Source organism: Genypterus blacodes, unplaced genomic scaffold (assembly GCF_046128005.1).
Source record: "Genypterus blacodes isolate CSIRO-AG114 ecotype Tasmania unplaced genomic scaffold, CSIRO-AGI_Gbla_v1 ptg000104l_1, whole genome shotgun sequence".
Classification (NCBI taxonomy): domain Eukaryota; kingdom Metazoa; phylum Chordata; class Actinopteri; order Ophidiiformes; family Ophidiidae; genus Genypterus; species Genypterus blacodes.
In genome coordinates this window covers 194856-214476 of record NW_027466908.1, presented here as the reverse complement: position 1 = coordinate 214476, position 19621 = coordinate 194856, and the positions used below count along the sequence as shown (strand labels likewise).

At 49.2% G+C, this 19621-nt stretch overlaps 1 protein-coding gene across 1 annotated transcript in view; it reads left to right on the top strand.

Annotated features, from left to right (window-relative positions):
- klhl29 (kelch like family member 29) overlaps window positions 1-19621 on the top strand; it is a 194019-nt gene that overhangs the window by 130269 nt on the left and 44129 nt on the right. The window contains exons 7-9 of the mRNA XM_076160178.1: window positions 6898-7094; window positions 9920-10032; window positions 10627-10773. Coding sequence (XP_076016293.1) covers window positions 6898-7094; window positions 9920-10032; window positions 10627-10773 — 457 coding nt within the window. The remainder of the gene's footprint in view (window positions 1-6897; window positions 7095-9919; window positions 10033-10626; window positions 10774-19621) is intronic.

Genomic DNA, 19621 nt, shown 5'->3' with positions numbered 1-19621 from the left:
TCTTCCCGCTCAAATGAATGTATCTGAAAGCGGAGATAAAGGTCACCCCTCGTCATTACCTTTCCTCCCCCCCATGTAGGCCCATTTAACCACATTTCCATTTTAACGAGCAGTGAACGTGTTCCATGACTGTCGGACGCTTTTTATTTAAAAAAAAAAAACTCACCAAAGGGCCAAAACAAAAGACGGACACTTTGTTACACTGAGCGGCCATTTTCCAAACGCCTCCCTGTCTCTCCGGGCTCAGGGAGTCATGGTTAGAGCAGGAGAACAGTGATGAAGCACAGACTCCACAGGTGAACTCCTCCTCCTCCTCACTAATGTCTTCATCTGATGTGGATCCGAGTGTTCCCGTCGTCTTTTACACCTTAAGTCTGTCTCTGTCTGTCTTTCCGTTTGGTTTTCCCTGTGTGCTTGCTAGTGTGTGTGTGTGTGTGTGTGTGTGTGTGTGTGTGTGTGTGTGTGTGTGTGTGTCTCACCCATAGAGCTTTAAGTGTGTGCGCATGAATATGAGTGTGTTAAGCCTGATAGTGCAAGTATGTGTCTCTCTTTTTGTTTCTCCCTCCTCCCGTGTTTTCCCGGGACGGAATACTGTAATTCCCTAATGTCCTCATCCTCACTTCAGATCCTTGCAGGTGTTTTCTACTTGATTGAGAGCCCCTGGACCCAGAGTTGTTTTTCTGCAGTGTGTGTGAGCGAGCAAGTGTGTGTGTGTGTGCACGCAGGCGTGTGTGTGTGTGTGTGTGTCTGTGCGCGGGTCTGTGTGTGTGTGTGTATGTCCGTGTGTGTGCGTGTCCGTGTGTATGTGTGTGTGTGTCCATGTGCGTGTGTGTGTGTGTGTGTGTGATGCCTTGCTTTGGCCCGGGATGCAGCGCGGTGAGCCGACAAGAGAGCAGCGGAAAGACACACGGTCGCTCGCTTTAGCTGGAAGCCCTCAGGACGCTCTGCTGTTTCTCACTCACTCTGTTGCTCGCTCGCCATCAATACACACAGAGAGAGAGAGAGAGAGAGAGAGAGAGAGAGAGAGAGGAGAAGAGAGAGAGATTGAGATAGGGGAAAACAATGGTCAAGTAAGAAAGAGATGTGGGAATAGAGACAACAGGAGAGAGACAGAAAGAGACAATTTGAAAGAGAGAGAGTGAGAGAAAGAGACAGAGGCAGACTGAGAGAAAGATGTGAAATGTGGAAACGGAGACAAGAGACTGACAGAGAGTGACAGAGAGAGAGTGATATAGTGAGAGAGAGAGAGGCATAGAGAGAGACGGTCTCTGTCTGGGCTGAGATCTGCTCGTCTTCACAAGCATAAAGAAGAAGGTGAGGTTTTTTTTCCTCATCTTCTTCTTTGACCTTGACGAAATCCCAGAAGCTTCCTGAGAGACGGAGGAAGAGTTTGGAGCGTCTGAAGGCCTCACGCTGGTCCACCTGTGTGTGTGTGTGTGTGTGTGTGTGTGTGTGTGTGTGTGTGTGTGTGTGCTGATGCTCCTCCTTCAGCTTTGCAGTTTGACGGAGCAAATCCTCATCACTGTGTCAATTTACAGAGGCTACTGTGATTTGTTGTCATAACAACGTCACTTCCCAGGGCTCAGATCTTAAAAAAATACACGTACTGCTCCTTTATTGTGTTGAAGATGAGCAGGATGATGTTTGAGTAAATGTTTGGAGATTAGATTCTGGAGCTGAGAGCGTTTCTGTCCGTTTCATGAAAAAGCGTGAAATTTTGTCAAATTCTCCAGCATATTGCGGGAAGTTAGAACACAGTTTGCTTTGTTCTGTTTTACGCGAGAGGAAGACGTGGAGGAGGAGGAGGAGGCCATATGGGCGTCGGCCAGAGGCCGGTCTGTCACTGAGTTACAGCCTCCTGTGTGCTGCCCGGATCGCTTTCCCACCGCAGCAGTAATTATGCTGATGCTCGGCCCGCTACTGTCCGAGTCTTTATGAGGTCAAAGCAGAGAGCCGGAGACAAAGACGCAGACGCAGAGAGACGTCCTGTACTTACACTCTGACCCCCGCGCTGAGGCAGGAGACGGTCACCGCCGTATAAGACCCCAGTCCACTCGCTGTAAACCATCTGGGTGTGTGTGGAAATAGGAGGAAGTGTGTGTGCATGTGAGCATATGGACACGTGTTGGTTTGAATGCGTGTGTGTGTGTGTGTGTGTGTGGGTGGGTGGGTGGGTGGGTGGGTGTGTGTGCGTGCGTGCGTGCGTGCGTGCGTGCGTGCGTGCGTGCGTGCGTGCGTGTGTGTGTGTGCGTGTGTGTGTGTGTGTGCAGGAAGCAAGGGCATAATTCTTGTATGTTATCCAGGCAGGCTGCCATTACTCAGTGTGAGAGTAGAGAGTGAGAGTGCACACACACTTATTTCCCCCTGGCCCACACACACTCATACACTCACACTCACTCACACACTCACTCACACTCCACTCCAGTGACTCATGTAAGAAATTAAAGGCCTAATTAGCTCAGTCGTTGAAATGCTGCTGCTGTCATCGAAAATAAGAGCGAAAAATTGACATTTCTAATTTGAAAGAAAAGGTTATTCAGAAAAAATATCTCCTCCGGAATGAAAAGATTTAGTTTTGAAGGACAAACTTCCAGTTAGAATTGCGGTTTGATCCATTTTCCATCTTTCCCCAGCAGCTTCTTGGGATCAAAACGTGTAAATCTCCAACATCAGCCTAGACGTCTGTTAGCTTTGTCACAAACGCAAAAATCCTATCCACCACTAGGGGGCAAAGAAGAGCTGAATCATCACTCCTCTCCTAGCATAAATCCCTGCAAACCTGTCCCTCGCACAAGGCGGGAAGACGGATCGTCTCCAGTAATTCCATTTTACCCTCTGCGATTTTCCAATAAGCGCTCGCCTCAGCCAGCTAATGTACGGCCGCCGCATCCCGGCTGGGCGTAAAGTAAAAAGCACAGACTCTCTGAGCGGTCCTGACACTTCCTTTCACGCCGTTTGTTTCTCCCTCTCGCTGTCGCCGCGCCTGTGAGTCAGAGCGCGTTATGAGTGTGAGAGTAGGTGTTGAGCTGCGTTAGAGTCCATTACGGCGAGACACTTTTCATCTCTCGCCGGCTCCATTTACCAGCTCGGCGACGTGGCTCCCCTCAGACTGAAATTAGCCGCGTGTTTTTAACGTTTAGATACCAGATAAAAAGAAAAATACAAAGTTTCAGTTTGACGACGGATGTGCTTCAGTCACACTCGTCTGCTTCTGTATGTCTCCTGTATACATTGCTATCACCGTGACAACCAAATAATGCATTCCAAAGTCACCCTGTGCTTTTGGTGCCATTTCCTGATGGCATTACATCATCAGGTATTACTAAGCTTGCGATTCTTTCCGTGTAACTGAAGCACCGGACGTTTGTCTCCACTAGAGGGCGGATGAGAGACGAAGGCCTCACGTCAGTACAAACTACAGCCGTTTGAAGACAATAATCGCTCCTGAATCATATTGTACTTAAGAGAAAATGTTGTTAAAGCAGAAATATGCGTATTTTGTCTTTTCAAAGATCTAAACCTGCCTGACATCTGCTTGAGGTGCAGCTCTTTACTTTGATCAGATTAGCTGCTCCATTACCGTGTTTCCGTCCGGATTGATGCGTACCATTTTTGTCTGGCAGAGTGCAGACGAAGGCACAGTGCTGCGGCGGCCGTCGTTCTTTTCTAATTGATTGGTGATTAAAGTGTAAGCGTGTTGTAGCGCAGACAGAGTGGCTGCATGTGAGCCTCCGTCCTCCGCGTGTCTCACATAAATGGCAGCGTACGAAGAAGCTGAGTGCTTTCCCCTGTTAAATGGGCTCTTTTTAGGTTTGAAGGAGTGTGTGTGTGTGTGTGTGTGTGTGTGTGTGTGTGTGTGTGTGTGTGTGTGTGTGAGTGTGTGTCCTCCTCTCTGCCTCACCACCATTTTGTCTCTACTGATTTTCTAAGACTTCCTCTTCAATAAGTGGTACATTTTCACAAACAAATTTTTCTGCCTGAGTGTTCCCACCTCTCTCTCTCTCTCTCTCTCTCTCTCTCTCTCTCTCTCTCTCTCTCTCTCTCTCTCTCTCTCTCTCTCTCTCTCTCTCTCTCTCTCTCTCTCTCTATCCCTCTCTATCTCTCTCTGTCTCTGTCTCTATCTCTCTATCTCTCTCTTGATTTCCCTCTTTCTGTCTCTCTCCCTCTCTCTCTCTCTCTCTCTCTCTATCACTCTCTATCTCTCTCTGTCTCTATCTCTCTATCTCTCTCTTGCTTTCCCTCTTTCTGGCTCTCTCTCTGGCTCTCGTTCTCTCTCTCCCTCTCTCTGGCTCTCTTCATCTCTCTCTCACTCCGTCTCTCTCTCTTTGTCTCTCTTCCCTATCTCTCTTCCTCCTTCCCTCTCTCTCTCTCTCTCCCACTCCCCGCCCTCTGTCCATCTCTCTCCCTCTCTCCCCATCTCTATCTTTTCTGTTCCTCTCTCTCTTTGTCTCTCTCCCTCTCCCTCCGTCTCTCTCCCTCTTTCTCTCCCCTCTCCTCTCTCTCTCTCCCTCTATGTCTCACAATCTTGAATTCCAGTCTGCAATCAGACGTGGCATAAATATCTTCGTCTTTTAGGAGCTCTGGAAACTCATTTCCATAACAAAAGTGCTCAGACAAACAAACTGCCACTCTGGCTGCTTCCAGTCGCACTAATTGACCAGGTTGATGAGCATGCTCTTCTTTTATTTGTAGCTCTATTTTTATTTATCTCCCCTCTCTCTCTCTCTCTCTCTCTCTCTCTCTTGCCATCGCTTTAACCCTGACCGCCCCCCCCCCCTGCCCCCATGCAGGCTCGTGTGTGAGGAAAGGGGGCAATAACACTCTGTGGCTTTTTGCTTTGCAGGAGGAAAGAGGTTTTTCCAGCCAAAGTCCGTCCAGAGACAAACGCCATTTTTTCTTTGACTTTTCCTCCCGAGTGCGCTTTAATGACGACTAATGTCTCAGTTCATGTACCACAGGCAACTGATGGTTATTGCAGCAGGACAAAGGCGGTGTGTTTAGGTGTGTTGGTGGATTTTTCGGCGGGGGGGCGGGGCCAGGGCGGGCGGGGCAGGGGGCGGGGTGTTATCTCTTATTCAAAAGACCAAGGCACAGTCATGGAACAACCCGACCCCTCCCTCAGAAGGATGGCTGCTGGCTCCCTGTGGAAGAACCGTCTCACCCTGCCTCCCTCCTTTGCTCCCTCCTCATCCTCCTCACCCCCACACCCCTCCTCTCTCTCTCTCTCCCTCTCTCCCTCTCTCTCTGTCTGTCACACACACACATTTTCACTCCAACCACTCTGTCCATCTGTCTCATGGTGTTTGTTTGGCCGTCTGACGCTCGTGTTTCCATCCAGGTTTTAGAGTGAAATTCACGCGATTGTGCGACACGCCGCACAAAAGCTGGCAGCGTCTCAAACACGAGCGGATACTCGCTTCACACGTCGGTCGTACATTTTATTCTCAGCATGGCGGCTCTTAGCGCTCCACTTCTATAACGGTCATCAGTGCTGAGGACGAGTTACAGTTGCTACTATTTACACTAGTAGCTGAGTTGCTTGGCAAAAGCTACTGAACTTGAGCTACTTGAGAGAAGGCGGAGGAAGATTTAAACACACACACACATGCACCGAATATCCCAGCATGCATCATTGTTCTCAGTCAATGCCGCATCGTTTCTGCAGTGTAGTGAAACAACTGAACTACTTTAAACTACTAACATAGTAGCTTGAGAAGTAAAAGTTTAAAATTCGACACTAATGTTTGACTCTTTATGTTTGACTTCCTCCTCCTGGTGGGAAGCAGAGCGATGTCATCTCTATTTCAGACAGAAGTTTCAGCCTCGTTTCACTTTATCAAACAGGAAACGAATCCCAACTCCACTCCGCATGCAAACTGTTCACTTTGAGACGCGTTTGCCCTTTGAAAGCCAAATTCATATAAAAAGACTTGGATGGAAACACAGTTTGTGTGTCACGAAACGCTGACTGCCTGTTATGATCCAACTGAACGAGGGAACGAGAGAAGCACACACACACACACACAGACACACACATAACTCCATCTTAGCGCCGGCCCCTTTGTCGTACGGTTGGCGTGCGTAGCTGCGGGGGAAGCGTCGTAGCGATCCGAGCGAGCTTCCTTCGCAGCATCGATTCCATTTATTTTGCCCTTGAGTGGATTATTGTTTCACATGGGACATTAAACTTGGGTGCTGAGGTGTTATTTAACGCTCTCACGCCTCCGCCCGAGGGGGAAACCTGCACGCCAACCAATCTCAGCCACTCCATCCCCGGTGAAGTCACCGCCCCCCCCTGCACGTCTCAGGTTCTGCATTAGGACAGGAGATCATATTCTATTTGATTTGCTCGTCCCAGGCTCCTCCCCCTCCTCTTGCTCAGGGCCAGCAGGAGCGATATCCAACACGCAGGCAGACACACACAGACACAGACACACAAACACACAGCGGCCCGCAGTCTGTGTCTCTGCATGTCTCTCTCTCTCTCTCTCTCTCTCTCTCTCTGTTTTGCCATGTATGCACGTCCATCTCTGAAACTATGCATACATGCAAACACACACACACACACACACACACATGCCTGTTGGATATGTCGTGTTATTCTTTAACCCTCTAAAGAAGCAAAGCAATAACTTGTGTTGGTCTCTTTGTTCAGAGTCCCTTTTCGTTTCAGATGCAGCACTAAAGTTGCAAACAGAGCAAATCTGCTAAGATAGAAACATAGAAACCATCCAAAGTTCTGTTTCTGTCCCTGTTCACCTTCTGTTCGTAACGACTCTCTCACTCTCTCCCCCTCCCCGGTGCCGGCCCAGGTCGGGTGTGTGTGTGTGTAGCTGCGTAGGTGTAACACGCTATAACTCCCTAACTCGCCTCTCTCTGCCGTGATTGGTCGATCAGGTCGTCGGGGGAGACGCGGAGCGGCGAGACGCTGGAGTTGAACATGAGCAACATCAGCGCCGACGTGCTGGAGCAGCTGCTGGAGTTCGTCTACACCGGCTCGCTGGTCATCGACTCGGCCAACGCCAAGACGCTGCTGGAAGCCGCAAACAAGTTCCAGTTCAACACCTTCTGCAAAGTCTGCGTCTCCTTCCTAGGTAGGGAACAGGAAGTGGTGTGTTTACGCCGCCGAGCATCAGATATTCCTGTGTGACCTTTTTGTGATGCGTGCGGTGTTTACAGCACGGCGGGGGGATTCGTTAAGCGCAGCAGCAGCTTTAACATGTCGGCCGGGGCAGATCTCACCAGGCGGCCGTGTTCCCTCGCTCATAAACATCTGTTACTGCCCTCTGTTAACCCTCCGGAGGATAAAGGCCTGTTAGGAATGTGACTTTTTATTGGCTTTGGCTTCGTTTTCCTGTTAAAACGCTGCACCGCACATTAAACAGGAACGACGTGGAATATTGGCTTTTCTAACATCTAAACATTTCTGGATATAAAGCACAAATGGAGTCCATACGTTGTCCATCTTGTCTTTGTCCTCAGCGCGACCTTGAGTCTCGTGTGTCACTGCACCTGCACGTGTTTCCTTGCCTGACTTCCTCCATCATCACAAAATTTTCATTCAAAACCCTTAATTTCCTCTCCGGCTGCGGCGGCATGGAGCCTCTTTGTCGCTCCAAAGCTGCCGACCAGGAGCCGGCAAACGCTCGGGCTCGGGCGCGGGCGCGCCGCCTCTGATCCGCTCCCAGCGGGCAGCAGGAGGACGGGGGCAGATCTCTGGAAAGGTCACCCAACAATTGTCACTTAAATGTCAAATTCTCTGGCCTGAGCCATGATGGAATCAGGTGCTTGGGGGGCCGGGGTGAGTGTGTGTGTGTGTGCGAGGGTGGGGGGGTGGGGGCGGGGGATAGGAGATGTTTAGACAAGGTAAGCAAAGTGGAGCGAAGTGTCGGGGGAGGGGGGGGGGGGAGCCCAGCGGGTCAGATGAAAAGCAAACGCTGTGTTCCATATTTTACTCGGTCAGGCAATGAAAACGCTTTAAAATGTCAAGATTAGCATTCCATTTAATAAAGAATGTTTTGGGTATTCAACACAAGGGGGGGGGCTGCAAGGTGTGTGGGGGGGGGGGTGCATGTTTGGTAAAAGGTCAATGCCCTCAATGAAGTAAAGGAGAGAGAGAGGGGTAGAGAGAGAGAGAGAGAGAGAGAGTGAGTGAGTTAGAGAGAGAGTGTAAAGACAAACAGCCGCCGCATTATTGATTTGTTTTTGTCCATCTGGGCGAAAACAAAAAGCGAGGAAACCATTTGTAGACTTCATCTGCAGCCAGACGTCAATCCCCCCCCCCCCCACACACACACCGACCCCGACAAGATTCATGACATTTCAGTGTATTAGAGTAGAAGAAGAAGAAGAAGAAGAAGAAGGAGTGGGAGAAACCCTGAAGTGTCCTTGAGCAAGGAGAAATTGATACGGTGTCAGATATTATTGAGGTTTGAAACAAATGTGCTGATGGAGGAACAGCAGAGAGGCTCGACCTACTTAGGGCTTCACACTCATCCTGACTCCAGATGGACGTGAAGAACTTTTGTTCCCTGAGACTCAGAGAGACGTGACGTATATGTTCAATCAGGATCAGGATGAGTTTAGGACAGATTCCGGGGTTCAGAACTTTCGAGGCCACAAATTTCCTTTTCACACAGTAGGTGAGCAGGGGGCAGGTTTGTGAGTCTCTGTGAGATATTGGTGATTGACTGAGCTGAGACACGTAACAGTTAGAGAGAGAGAGAGAGAGAGAGAGAGAGAGGGGTCATGTGACACCGATTGACCGATCACACCCTTGGCTGACCTATGAAAGGAAAGTTCTTTGGCCGAGCTGATGGAAACGGAAAAGGTCATGTTTGATCTTGAGCGATTTCAAGAGATTTTCTGCATGAGTCTGCGGTCACACACACACAGACACACACTGTGGTGCTGTGACACATGCGTAGGAACACACACACGCACACACACACACACACGTCTGCTTGTTGGAATGGCCTTTTGTTTTTTAGCTGTGCTGGTCTTTGATGCAGCATGGCGCAGGCTTGTATTTGCTCTGTGTGTGTGTGTGTATGTGTGTGTGTGTGTTGGCCTTTGTGTGCTGGTGACTTGGCAGACGTCAGGTGACCTTTGTGGCTGGATGTTTGTTTAGGAGCCACTCTGAGACTCACTGCCTTTAGTGATAAAAGGCTCACCGCTGCTTCTCTTTGATGGCCTTTGTTTAATCAGGCCTCTTGTAGTGGCACTGACCATTGATCCAAGAGTGTGTGTGTGTGTGTGTGTGTGTGTGTGTGTGTGTGTGTGTGTGTAAGCTACACTTCCAGCTCATTTCCTTCTCCTGTGATGAATGTGAACGTTTAAAGCCAAAATGACACCGAACCTTAAGCGATGCTCCATTTCTAAAGATCACAGCCGCACAGCGAATAAGCTTCTGCCTGCTGCGCCGGCCATCATCTGGCTGCACAGAGCCTCAGCTGTGTGTGTGTATGTGTGTGTGTGTGTGTGTGTGTGTGTGTGTGTGTGTGTGTGTGTGTGTGTGCAGCAGAGCCACAGATCTGACAGGACTTCTTGAAAGAGGCCCAGCTAATCCCAGTCCCGCTCTCTCCTCCTGCCCGGGCTGTGAGCGATCGATTCCCCTCCTTGTTTGTCCCCGGAGCTGTTTTGAGTTATTATCCTCGCGCTCGCCGCCGCGCGTGCAGATACGCGACCCGATAGGCCGGCGCTCACCCCGCTCCTCTCCCTCCTCTGTGTCTCTCCATAGGTGTGATATTTTTATGGATCTCTGAATGATGCTTTCTCTCTGTCTTAATCAATCTTTCTGTGTCTTTGTCTCCCTCTTGTTTTCCTTTCTTTCTCCTCTCTGTCTGTCCACTCGTCCATCTTCTCTCCTTCCTTCCTTCCTTCCCTCCTTCCTTCCTTCCTTCCTCTTTATCGACTCCAGAGAAGCAACTGACCGCGGCGAACTGTCTGGGCGTGCTGGCGATGGCCGAAGCGATGAGCTGCACGGAGCTTCACAACATGGCCAAAGCGTTTGCACTGCAGAACTTCCCCGAGGTGAGCACCGAATCATCATCATCACCATCACCATCATCATCATCATCGTCATTACAGCCAACAGTCCACAGCTGTGCGAAGAATTCTAAACGCTTTGCAATCAGGCGAGATTAAACACATATGAGAGCTGGTGTGTGAGGCCAGGAGGTGAATTAGAGGATTAAACCTCCAGGATGATGTCATCACATGAGGCCGTCACATAGAAACTATAACGCCCTGTTACCTCCTCCAAGCTCGGTAAGTTCTGGAAGTGATGTCGAGTAAAAGTGGTGGAAGGTTTGTGGGGTGGAGCAGACAGGAAGCCGCTGAAAGTCAACAGGAAGTGGATGAAAAGGGAGAGGAAGTCTGGAGGCTTTGAAGCGTCCAGCTGAGCCCAGGTCCCATCAGCATGAAGAGCTGACAACTAACTTGATTCTGATTCTTCCGGAACTTACCTGGCCTCTTTTTTTGCCATTTTGTTGCAAAATATTCAACTTTTTGCTCCGTTTCTTTTCTTTTATGGCTGAAAACCTCCCTGCATTATTAAACAATGTTTTTATTGCATTTAAATGTCAAGTTGAATCACAATCAGTGAAAGTCGTCTCCCTTGTCCAGGTTGCGGGACAGGATGAGATCCTGAGCGTGTCCAAAGAAGACCTGGTGTCCTACCTGTCCAACGACAGCCTCAACACCAAGGCGGAGGAGCTGGTGTACGAGACGGTCATCAAGTGGATCAAACAAGACGCCAGCGCCCGAGTGCAGGTGAGGACGAGGGGGGACGTGGGGGCGGGGACAAGGGGAGGGGGGGACGGGTGGAATTAGGACATCTCGCTGTGCTGGATGTGAGTTCTGCAGGGCTGAGGTTGAGTTGCTGCACGTGTCCTTCCCGTCTCAGCGTAAACGTGACTCCTCCTCCTCCCCCCTCTCCTCCTCCCCCTTCTCCTCCTCCTCTCTCAGCAGTGTTCATCAGCCCTCAGACGCAGCAGTCGCTCCGTCTCCCCGGTGTGCTTTGCCCTCAGATTTCGCTCTATTCTTAGCGTCAATTAATTTGTTTTTCAGACAAGCAACAAAAAGAAAACGCACACAGACACAAATCTGTCCTGAGCACGCAGAGTGATCACTGTTAATCACACTGAGGGTGCACGTGAGCCGCCGCGCTCGGCCCTGAGTGCCGTCTGAAAGGATTCAGAATACACTGAGATTCAGAACCAGTGATCAGAGTCTTTGTCCCGATGAAGACGAGGTGCTGCAGGCCGCTGAAGCCATCCATCATACTGCGATTACAGCCAATCAGAAGCCACGTCTCCTTCCAACAGCCGCCACCCAGAAATGAAACTTGAAAAATGTGTTCTACTACGTTTAGGGTGTAAGAATAGTGAATGTGATCTTCCTGCTTTGGTGTCGACTGGACTCAGACAGTGACTTCTGTGTTAATTGAGGTTTAGTTGCGCAATATTGGTGCAGCGTTGATCCACAAACATCAGATCCAACTTTGAACAAACTCCTGATCCATAAGCATCAAATTCAGCACGTTAACTTCAGTCCACATTCGCCACAAAGTAAATGATCCCTCGCTGCTTCCTCAGGTCACCGGCTTTTTATGGATTCAATCCCAAACCCATGAATCTAAAGCTGATAATTTTGAAATACTTTATAGCTGTTTAAAAATGGAGGTAAGATTATTACGGGCTAAATTGCGGCGCTCCATCACGCCGAGATTCGCTCATCCTGAGTAATGTCCTCTCATCAAGCGGCCGGGAGGAAACCGTCTTAAATCAGCCCCTGTCAGATCTGGGTGCCACGGCGACGGCGGCAGCGGCGGCGGCCATCGATGCTGCTTTACTGCCACTCGCCTTTTATGAGCCACATAAGTCAATATTTGAATTTTTTACCTCTTTGGATTAAACATTTAGCGTTAATCCTCTGTGTGGTACTGAAAGATTATTGGGAAATCCATCAGGCCTATTGAACAGCTTCTAATGGGGCTTATAAAGTCCTGAGTGTGGGCAGAACCAGCCACAACCTGAGCCGAGACGGAGAGCTGTCGGGTGAAACGCGTCGGACAGGGGCGTCTCACGAGGACGTCGCGCGTGAAAAGTATCGAATCCTCGCCGCCGTGGCTCTGCTGCTGCTACGCTGCTACGCCGTTTATCACCGCTTCCTACGCACACACATTTTCAGCAACTCCCTTCATCGATAGTTTGACCTCTTTAACGATTAATAATTAATCGTCAGCACCCACTAGGGACCGGCGCCTGCCATTACATTACATCATATCATGACTGCAGCTCCTAATAGGACAAATAAAGGCACCAAATTATACTCTGCCCCTTATAAAACACATTTCTGAGCAATACGAATATTTTATAAATGTTACAATCTGTACTGCACGTCACTCTCCAGTTCATTTAACATTTTAGAGGCTTAATTCTGAACTATTACCATGATTTAGACACTCATAACTCTCAATTTACAGCAGGAGGATTATACCATCATCACATGCTGTTATAACGTTTACATGGTTGATTTAAGTTCATAATTACTCAGATCTTTGGTCCGTTAATGCTGAAGCCTCCATCTGCTTTTACTCTGCTTGTCATCCGAGTTTGAAGGTGTGTGTGTGTGTGTGTGTGTTGTGCTTGACTCAGCCTGAGCGGTGTTAGTGATGCTGCGTGTGTTCGGGAGGCCATGTTGTGATCCTCTGTGTCGCCTGCATCAAAACAGAAGCTCAGCACGTCCGACTCCTGCAATCTCACACTGTAATACGGCGGTGCAGAGGTGACTCGCTCCAACCGACCAGGAGGAGGAAGAAAAAAGAGCCAGAACATTTTCCCGCTTGTCTAAACAACTCAGTGAGCCTGGAGGAGAGTGGCCCGGGGGTCAGGGAGTCTACAGAGAGAGAGAGGGAGGGGGGAAGAGAGGGAGAGGGAGGGAGAGAGAGGGAGAGGGAGAGAGAGAGAGAGGGGGGGGGGGGGGGGGGGGAGAGAGGGAGAGAGAGAGACGGAGAGGGAGGGAGCTTGAGAGAGGGGAAGAGAGGGAGAGGGAGCTGGAGAGAGAGAGAGAGAGTTTGTAACGAAGGGCGAGTGAGAAGCAGGTAAATTCTTTTCTCGTCTGAATTTTTTATTCTCTTTTCAAAGCACAACAACAACAACAGAACTACTTGGAATAAGGATATTCAAAAATGAAATGTCACAAATGTCGGGTGAATATAAATACATTGTAAAAACAGAGATAAAGAAAATATACTTTTCATGAAATTTATAAATTATTCTGATTATTTTTGGCTCAGTTTTGGAAATTTCAGACATGAAAAGGCGGGGGGAGGAGGGAGAGGGGGGGCGGGGGGGGGAGGGATCTGGGGGCTGCGTTTACACTCGCAGTCCAGCACCTCGTCATCATCATTTTCTCCATGCCGTCCTCGCTCCCCCACAACCTGCAACACTTTTTAATGACATGTCAGGGCGGAACATCGAGGCGCAGCTGGAAAACCCAGGTGGGGGGTGTGTGTGTGTGTGTGTGTGTGTGTGTGTGTGTGTGTGTGTGTGTGTGTGTGTGTGTGTGTGTGTGTGTGTGTGTGTGTGTGTGTGTGTGTGTGTGTGAGAGAGCATTATTGTGCGTCCGTCCTAAGCTGCAGGCTATAGAGTGGAAAAGTGGCATATTGAAGGCGGCGGGTAAATAATATGCAATTTTCTCTCCGCGCTGCTCTGCTGTCACTAACATCCGCTGGCAGCAGGAAGCGTCGCTCGGACACACGGCTGAGAGACGGAGTGGGGGCGTCTGAGCGTTAATAACCGGGTCGGTACCGGAGACAAAGGAGCCACAGAATTCCTGCCATTTGTCACTGGAGGTGTGTTCGGCCTGCGAGCATGTCGTCCCCGCCTGCACGCGTATGCAGAAGAGGAGGAGGAAGAGGAGGAGGGAGGAAGCGGATGAGGAGTCGATGCTGCTGGCTTTCAATCTTCCTCCTGGTCCTTGTTGACTAGGAGAAATGGCGGCTTCCGTAGGCTCCGCCCGGGCAGCATCGGGCCCGGTGCGTCCCGGCGCTGTCCTCTCTGAACCTGACAGCCAGAGCACCGTCCTTCCTCTCACCTGCCCGCCTCAGACAGACATGTGGCTTCAATTATACTGTCCGCTGTCTGCGAGAGCTGTGAATAGGACCTCCATTATGCTTCACTTCAACATATTTCATGAAGGATCCTATCTCGCCAGGTGACTGGAGTTTACAAAGGCGACTGATTAATTGGCTCTTTGGAAAAGGGGCCAACTAATGTAGCGGCTCAAAAGGAGCCTTAATGGTGTTCTGATGGAAGAGGAGGGACATGCTGTCCACCATCAGAGAGAACAGGAAGCCTGTCAGATGCATTCATTTCTACTCCTGAAAGGTATTAGTTATTATTTTGTAGCCTTAATCCAATTTTGAGCAGCTTTGATTTTGTTCCCGGCGCTCATTAGGAAGAGCAGGGCTTGTGTGCGGGGCACTAAAGCCTCCTTTGACCGCTGAGGGGAGATCTGACGCTCGCTTTCCTCCGTGTTCGCCTTTGCCTCCAAGCCAGCAGCGGGGACGTGTTGGAAACGGCTCCCGATTGGCTGCGTTTCCTGTGTTGTTATTGTGTTTGTTAGCGATAGCGGCTCAGGCCTGCAGTACCTCACTGTGTTCATGGACTCAAGGCTGATTTATTGTTGTGATATCCAGACTGATATTATTATTGATGAAGCGTTGGTTGATCCATTTGATAGTTTGGTCAGGTGAACTTTGTTCAACTCAGCAGAGACTAGAATCCTTGAAATGACACCCGAGGCTGAAACATTCAATATCCCCACTCTCTGTCATAATAACAACAGACAGCACACACAACCATGATGATCATCGATCCAAAATGAACCTTTTGTTTTGGGACCCGAATCCAAATCGATTAGAAATGATAAATATTAAATTAAGTGATGAAGGATTTCTTTAGATTTTTCCCTCCAAACTACAAACAGGTTGAATAAAGCAGTGGTTCAAGCTGAGCAGAGACGCTTAAAGTGAGAGTAAACTGAGGTGAACCTCACGTGGATCGCTGCCGGGGTGATCAGTGACACACACACACACACACACACACACACACACACACACACACACACACTTGTGGAGACGCAGCCGGGGGAAATGGAGATTGATGCAGTGAGCCACCTCTGCTTTTTCCTCCCTCTCTTCCTCCCCACTTTGTCTCTGTCACACACACACACACACACACACACTGATTTACACATTAGATGCACAGGCTGTCCCCTGTCACTTCCCTGTTGTGGACTTGTCTGTTTACTGGACTGGTTTATGCAGCCAGGTGAACTCTGGACTTTGGTCCTCGTCTGCGTCCCCGGGCGTCCCCGGGCGCTCAGCGTGTCCACCAGGGCGGCGAACCGAAACATTGACACATACAAGTATCATCCAGGCGCTTCTTACTGCTCACACACACACACACACACACACACACCTTCACTAATGCAGGAACAGAGAATTAAAAATCAAAAATAATCCAGCAAGCAGAGAAACAATGCGACGCCCGAAGGTTCAGTTTGATTCTCAAACGCCGCACAAAGTCGTCTCAAACTCAATGAGTGGAAGAATCTTCTTCTTCTTCTTTTTCTTCTGCTTCTTCTTCTTCTCTGGATGAAGCGATGCTGAAAAAAGGCCTCAGAGGAGAACAAGCTGCACCTGTCAGGAGCTGCTCGGGGCAGCAGTCAGCGTCTGTCCGCCGCTCCATCCCCCCTCTGTCCTTCCGGCTGATTTGACACATTCGCACACACACTCGAGCACACACACACGCCTGTCGCTCTGAGGCTGTTTTCACGTGATGAGCGGCGTGGGGCTGAGTTGTTTTGTTGTTTTGTACTGGAGGCTGAGCGGCGACTCCAAACCACCAAATGTAGTTTTGGGCGTCTGATCGTTTGACCTTTAAGCGAGTTGCTGTGTGTTTGTGTGTGTGTGTGTGTGTGTGTGTGTGTGTGTGTGTGTGTGTGTGTGCGTGCGTGCGTGCGTGTGTCTGTGTGTGTGTGTGCGTGCGTGCGTGCGTGCGTGCGAGTGCGAGTGCGTGCGCGTGTGCGTGTGTGTGTGTGTGTGTGTGTGTGTGTGTGTGTGTGTTGCCAGAAGCGACTCAACTACGGATGACAAACTTGTAGCCACAGTCCCCTCGCGTTGTGTGTTCATGCGTGTGTGTTGGGAGCCGAGAGAGAGCCTTCTGCGACCCCTTGCGGCCTCGTTGTCATGGCACTCAAACCTGAAAACAATTCGCATGCCAACTGCTACTGAATGAGAACGAGTGCCTCACGATTGTAGCATTACATGTGTGTTTGCCACGTAACACTGAACACACTTCACACACTGTGACCCAGGTGTGTGTTATATCCTTCACACGCACACACACACACACACACACACAAGCTATCTACTCAAAGCGAAGCAAAAAGCTGGGACTGTGCAGGTGCCGTTTATTTGCCGGTGTCGTGGCACTGAATCATTCCACACACTCACACACACACACACACACACACACACACATCGTACAGTAGGAGGTGTTAGTCGTGGCTGACAGACATGGAATGGGGAAACACACGGTGGACATTTGTCATCTGTGTTAGCGGACGCTGGCTGCTTCTCTGACAGATCTGAGAGGCTCCCTGCACAACACAAACACACACTCTCTCTGCCCTCCCGCCTGTGTCTGTGTCTGTGTGTGTGTAACGGACCTTGGTTGGGAGAAAGCTGCTATATAACAAACTTGTCATTGTTGTTATTGTTTGATAGCTTTTGTTTACATCCACATGACGTTTCAAGGTTTCCTCAGATTGTCACAAAGCTGCAGTGACCCAGATTACAACCATGAGCTGAAGAAGAGAGGAGAGGAACAGAGACAACACACAAGTATAGAAGGAGTTTAGAAATGTTTGGGTAAATCAAATGTATATAAAATAGCTGAAAGGAAAAGTGTGACGTTGACGTGTGTGTGTGTGTGTGTGTGTGTGTGTATTTGTGTGTGTGTGTGCGTCTCCTCGCTGAAGGAATCCTCTTCCAGTCTCTTCAGCTCAGCCTAAAGCATTTTTCAGTTTATGCTGATTCCGATCACGCGACGATGTTTACGCCACTTTCAGACGAATCGATTACTTGCTTTAATGTAACAGAGCAAGACAGCGAGGCACCACAGAGGAAGAACGCAGTCATTTCCTTTGTATCTCTACCAGTCAGACGCATTCTGGCATGCGTGTGTGTGTGTGTGTGTGTGTGTGTGTGTGAGGCATTACTGACTGGAAGCTGTGGTGTCTTATAGGAAATCAAGTGGATCAGCATATGGACTCCTCCATAAAGGCTCCTTGTCTAGGAAGAGGAGGGAGTGTGTGTGTGCCTGTGCGTGCCTATGTGTGTGTGTGTGTATGTGGGAGTGTTTTGGAGCTAAAAAGAGCTTCTCAGTATGTGTTTACACTCCTGTGGATACTTTCCATATGTTCAGTGTTTTAAAAAGGCAGAACTCCTTATTAACATATCAGATGTAAGAGCGTCTTCATGGAGAGCAATTAGCTGTTAGTGCTGTGATGATGAAATCTATAGAAGGAGAGGAGGTGATGATGACACTCTCTGCATCCCCACCTGTGTGCGTGTGCATATATGTGTGTGTGATTCTCCTAAATGTTGTTGCAGACGGAGAGAAAGGATGCTTGCTGCTCTCGTCTGCAGCAGCGTGGGCGCATCGCTCATCGGCCCGCATGTCACTTTCTATTTACCTCCATCTTCTCTCACACAACCACACACACACACACGTGCGTACGCTCACACACATAAGTGAAGCACGTGACCCTTTTAATACCTTGGAGTGTGATTTCATGTATACATCCGCTGCCATTCAGCCGCTGTCAGTCGTCAAACTTTTATGTTTTCCACTTCTGGCGGCGCCGCCTGCTCGTGATTGGCCCACATATCACATGGATGGTTGAGCTCTGCCCACTAGGTCAGCTGGTATCGGGATCAATCACAGCTAGGAGACCTAACTCCTAACTACTAACTCTTTAGCTCTTTGCAGCGCTGCCAAGCAACGCTGAGGGTCGAAACGTCGTGTTTGTTTCTGTGTTTGGCTCATTTCCACAATATAATAATAATAATAATAATAATAATAATATGCAGTCTCTTTGTTTCTGAACAATGAAGGGGGAATATTTCGATTTTTTTATTATTACTATTTTCTCAATTTTATTTTCTATATTTTATTTTATTTTATTTTATTTTATTTTATTTTATTTTATTCTATTTGTTTACTTCCAACCAAAGTGTAATCAAAGTTACAGTGCTGATATAATATGAGTCATTGGGCCTGGTAGCTTCATGCCCCCTCCCCTCCTACAGAATACAACCCGTCAGGTATTTATTCTGGGCTTCTTCCCGTGTGTTGCTTCACAGACCTGCCTGCTTCTTTGGTAACGCCGCTTCTTACGCACAGAGCGCAGCATTCGCCAGCCTGTTGTTTCGTCTTTTGTCTTTTGAAGTGTGCTTGGGGGGCCGCGAGTTGCTACAGTTTCCAAAGAACTCTGCAAAACGCTGCCTGACTTTGCCTCCATCAATATTTACCCGAGCGAACCTCTGAACAACCTCTGCACTTCAAAAGATGTAAGACAAACACAACGCTCACTATTTACTTTATTTGTGTTTTAAGAAGTGGAGGTTATCCCACTCGTGTTCCACTCTGTGCCAGTAGGGGGCGCAGAGCCATCACTGGGTGCCTGCTGCCAGAAACCTCGGGCCTCGGTGTCCGATGGTCATTAGAATGCGACCCCCCTGTGTCGGTACCCATCTTCCTCCCTTTGTCAATAATCTTCATCCATTTATGACAAAAAGAGGACTGACAGACTGTGAACACGTGAAGTACAAACATGGTACCAGGAAGCTTTATGTTGCCAAACCCCTGGTCACCTGCAAAGGTCCATAATGAGACACACGGTGGAGCGACTGTTAGTGTGATCCCACGGGGGCATCTGCCACAAATAGAGGAGAGGTCACACACAAACACAACGTGTGTGTTCAAGTGTTCAAGTGGAACCCTGTGGAAATATGGACAGGAACTGGGTTAGGATAGAAAAAAGGAACAAATGAAGAAGGAGGGCGAGGAGGGAGAGGAGGGCGAAGAGGGAGAGGAGGGGGGCGCGGAGGGAGAGGAGGGAGAAGGGGAGTGGAGGGAGAGTAGAGGAGAGGAGGGAGAGGAGAGGAGGGAGTGGAGGGAGAGGAGGCCAAATCATTTAGAGGTGGTTGTTTTATTAACATAATAGCTGAAGGGAACGATGAAGAGTAAAAATAAAGGATTATGAGGATGGAAGAGCCACAAAAATTATAGAAATAATGAAGATCTGGAGTCATCGACCTCTTTCCGCTCCTTTATGGATTATTATTGTTAGTGTTCAAGATGCAGAGTTGGGCTTTTGATTGGCGGCACCACAGATCTTTGGGTTCACTCCCCTGTGTGTGTGTGTGTGTGTGTGTGTGTGTGTGTTTGTGTGTGTGTATGTGGGGGAAGTTGCTGCACCAGCGACTCCTACTGGTGGATTGTTGCACCCGCAGGTCCTTGGGAGCCTGGCACACTGTCACGAT